This window comes from Hipposideros armiger, unplaced genomic scaffold (assembly GCF_001890085.2).
Source record: "Hipposideros armiger isolate ML-2016 unplaced genomic scaffold, ASM189008v1 scaffold_2382, whole genome shotgun sequence".
Lineage (NCBI taxonomy): Eukaryota > Metazoa > Chordata > Mammalia > Chiroptera > Hipposideridae > Hipposideros > Hipposideros armiger.
In genome coordinates, this window is record NW_017733718.1 from 4,365 (window position 1) to 7,505 (window position 3,141).

The 3,141-nt window shown below is 50.9% G+C and overlaps 1 gene segment (V, D, J or C); it reads left to right on the forward strand.

Moving 5' to 3' along the window:
- The first annotated feature begins 3,023 nt into the window (after positions 1 to 3,023).
- Positions 3,024 to 3,141, forward strand: part of LOC109378656 (immunoglobulin heavy variable 1-46-like) — a 4,891-nt gene continuing 4,773 nt past the window's right edge. The window contains 1 exon segment of the V gene segment in view: positions 3,024 to 3,123. Within this exon segment, the coding sequence occupies positions 3,078 to 3,123 (46 nt within the window).

The following is a 3,141-nucleotide window of genomic DNA, read 5'->3' on the forward strand; positions in this document are numbered from 1 at the left end:
TCTCGTCTGCTTGAGCTGCCTTCAGAAAACCATGTCTGGGTGGCTTAAACAGTAGAAATTTATTTTCTCATGTTCAAGGGAAGTCCAAGGCCAAGTTTCCAGATGAATCGATACCAGTGGGAACTAGTCCTAATGGCCAGACAGCTGACTTCTCACTGTCATCTCGTGGGGTGGAGAGACAGCAATATCTCTCTCCCTCCCTCTACTTATAAAGCCACCAAGTCTCTTAGACGATGACACCAACTTCATGACCTCATTTAACCGTAATAAATTCCTACAAGCCCTTTTCCCAGAACAGGTCACTAGGTCATAGGGCTTCAACATGGGAATGGTGTGGGGTTAGAATTCACTCCATAGCGAGCTCCCCAGTTATAAATGTCTGTGAAGCAGGTTCCACAACCAGAGGGAAATAAGTAACATTCCTGATCATCCTGATTCAGCCACAGGTTTCAGAAGGCAGAGCTAATGAGACGTCCTCACACTTAGATCAGAGCCTCTCAGATAGGATTTGGAGCCTTATATCCAGTGCCTCCTGGAAGCCAAGGGAACCTCCCTGTCCCCACCCAGCTCTGCACCCACCTGGGAAACAGCGTCCTCACTGCCTGGCATGTGTTTAAGGAGTGTGAGCACCTGTCCCTGGTGAGAGGCAGCAGGTGCACCTCCTGGGTCCAGCCAGGGGCACGGATGCCCTCCAAATGTGACGTCACCTGAGGTAACAGGTTCCTTCCTGTTGTACTTTTCATGTTCCAGCTTCCTGGGGGGGAATTGAAATAATTAAGACTCTCAGTGATGTCATGGTCAGTTATATCTGTCCTGGTGCCACTTACACTTAGTGAGGCGAGATTCCCACCTCTAGTCACAGGTCAAAGATGGCATGTGAAGGTCTATCTTCTTTCTGCACCAACATTAAAGATGTTGGAAATCATTACTTCCATTCTTAGAAGAGAACTTGGAAAAACGAAGATCAATTATGTCTTCTGAGCCCATCACAGAACGAAAATTGCAAGAAGAGCCTCCACTGTGATAATTGGAAACACATAAATATCCAGAGTGTCCGCTGACTCTGCACACCTTGACCAGAAGCTGCTGGAGGTTCAACCTCGTGGGAGCACTTCCAGGGTGAGTGTTATGAATGCATGGAGCTCATGGGTGGGCTCCTCTGGGGGAGGGGGTCCCAGGGCCACACTGCACCCTTCTGGGGGCTTTCCCTCCAGACACATCCAGGTTCTCTAGGGAGGATGCATCTGGTTCCCCTTGTGTCCCTGACAGGGGGAGGGGAGGACTAACCACTGAGAAATCCACCTAGAACTTCCCTCAGTCTGACCCTCCAGGGAAACGTCTTTTCCAGAAACCTATTCTGAGTGTGGGTGACATTCTTACCTGTGACAGTCCTGGGAGGGGGCACAGTTTCCAGGGTTATGAGAGTCAGGAATATGCTGTAGATTCTTCATGCAGGCATGGAGGGGTCACAGGCAGGTGAGCTGACTGCGGAGAGTCCTTGGCAGGGTCACAGCCCAGACCCAGGACGTTCTCACAGGTGTTAATCATGAGAATACGTAATGCCTCCTCTACACACACGAGCAGCCTCGCCTGAATCAGCTGACATGATGCTGCCTCCTCCTCCCCTAACTTCTCAGGTGTCTCCCCTCCCACAGACATGGGATCTCCAAGGGTCACCCAATGCAGGTGCCGTGAGTGGGCAATAGTGTGATTGGGCCTCGATTCTGACAACCTGTGGGACAAGATAAGCCCATCTCATGGGTCATCTGCACAGGTCCCATGGGCTGTGAGAAAAAGCAGAGCCAGGGTGCAGGTTCTTCCCAAGTCTGTGCATGTGTCACATTCCCTGGGGTTTCTTTTACAAGAGAAGACACACCCAGGCCTGGGGTCAGAGTGAGGGATGTCCCATGAACTAGGTAGAGGGGACAAGGACAATTTGGGGACCCATTACTGCCAAAATCAACCACTCTTTGTGTGTCTAATTTATTGACTAACAGACAGAGAGAAGGCTGTGACACAATGAAGGGATTCTCAGGTGTCACCTTCGGCCAGATAAACGTAAAGGAGATAAGAGGCCACTGAAACCTCTGAGACCTTCTGAGTTCAGGGGAGTGTTGACTGTGTCAGTGCATCTGGCAGCCCAGGGAAAGGGCTCCCCGGTGGTTTCATAAAGACCTTCAGGGGGACAACCTGCAGAGTCATGGGGGTTTAGTTAGGTCAGTTCACTGTTCCCAGAGATGAGGTCAAAGCTTACGGTGTCCTGAGGGAGCACTGTGAGGTCAGGGCACAGACATTTAACACTGATCAGGAGACGCTAGAGGCCACGCCCTGTGAGCCCAGGCAGGACCCTCCCTGCAGGGCGCAGGCTGGGCTGTAGGGGGCGCTCAGAACCCACCCAGCAGGGGCTGCAGCCCCAGGAGCAGGTGGGGGGGAAGAGGAGGGGGTTCCTCTGAGGGCCTGGGGCTTCCTGACATTTATAAAAAAAACATCTAAAACAAGATTTGGGCAAGGACTGCTGAACTGTCTCTAAATATCGTATTCTATTGGGAGAATTTACCAAATACAATGGACAATAAAATCAAATATAAAATGGGGTTTCTAGGACTTCAAGATGTCTTAATAGGAAAAATCGGGATGAATGGATCCTTTTATGAATTTCAGATTTTAAAATTTTGTGCTCACACACTGACCCCAGGATTAGACATTCAGATTAAAGCCCCAAACAGACTCAGGTGTTCTCCATGTCATTGAAAGAGGTCTTCACAGTGAGGATCACATTCTGGGGGTTTTGTTCCTCAGTGGGAGAAGCTTTTTCTGCACAGATTCAGGGACCTGGCAGGGGACACAATTCCTCCAACAAGGATTAGGACGTGGACTCTCAGACGCCCACTGAGCACGCTCCCTGTGTCTTCCAGCTTTTCTCAGGTGGGCCAAGTCTTCAGCTATGAAGCCCTCTGCTCATGAATATGCAAATGAACCGAGGTGGGCGGGGTTAAATAGGACATGTCTGTGCCCTGAGAGCATCGCCCCACAGCCACACGCTCCCCCACAGACGTCCTGACAGCACAGCCCTCACCATGGACTGGAGCTGGAGAGTCCTCTTCCTGGTGGCAGTGGCTACAGGTAAGGGGCTCCCCAGTC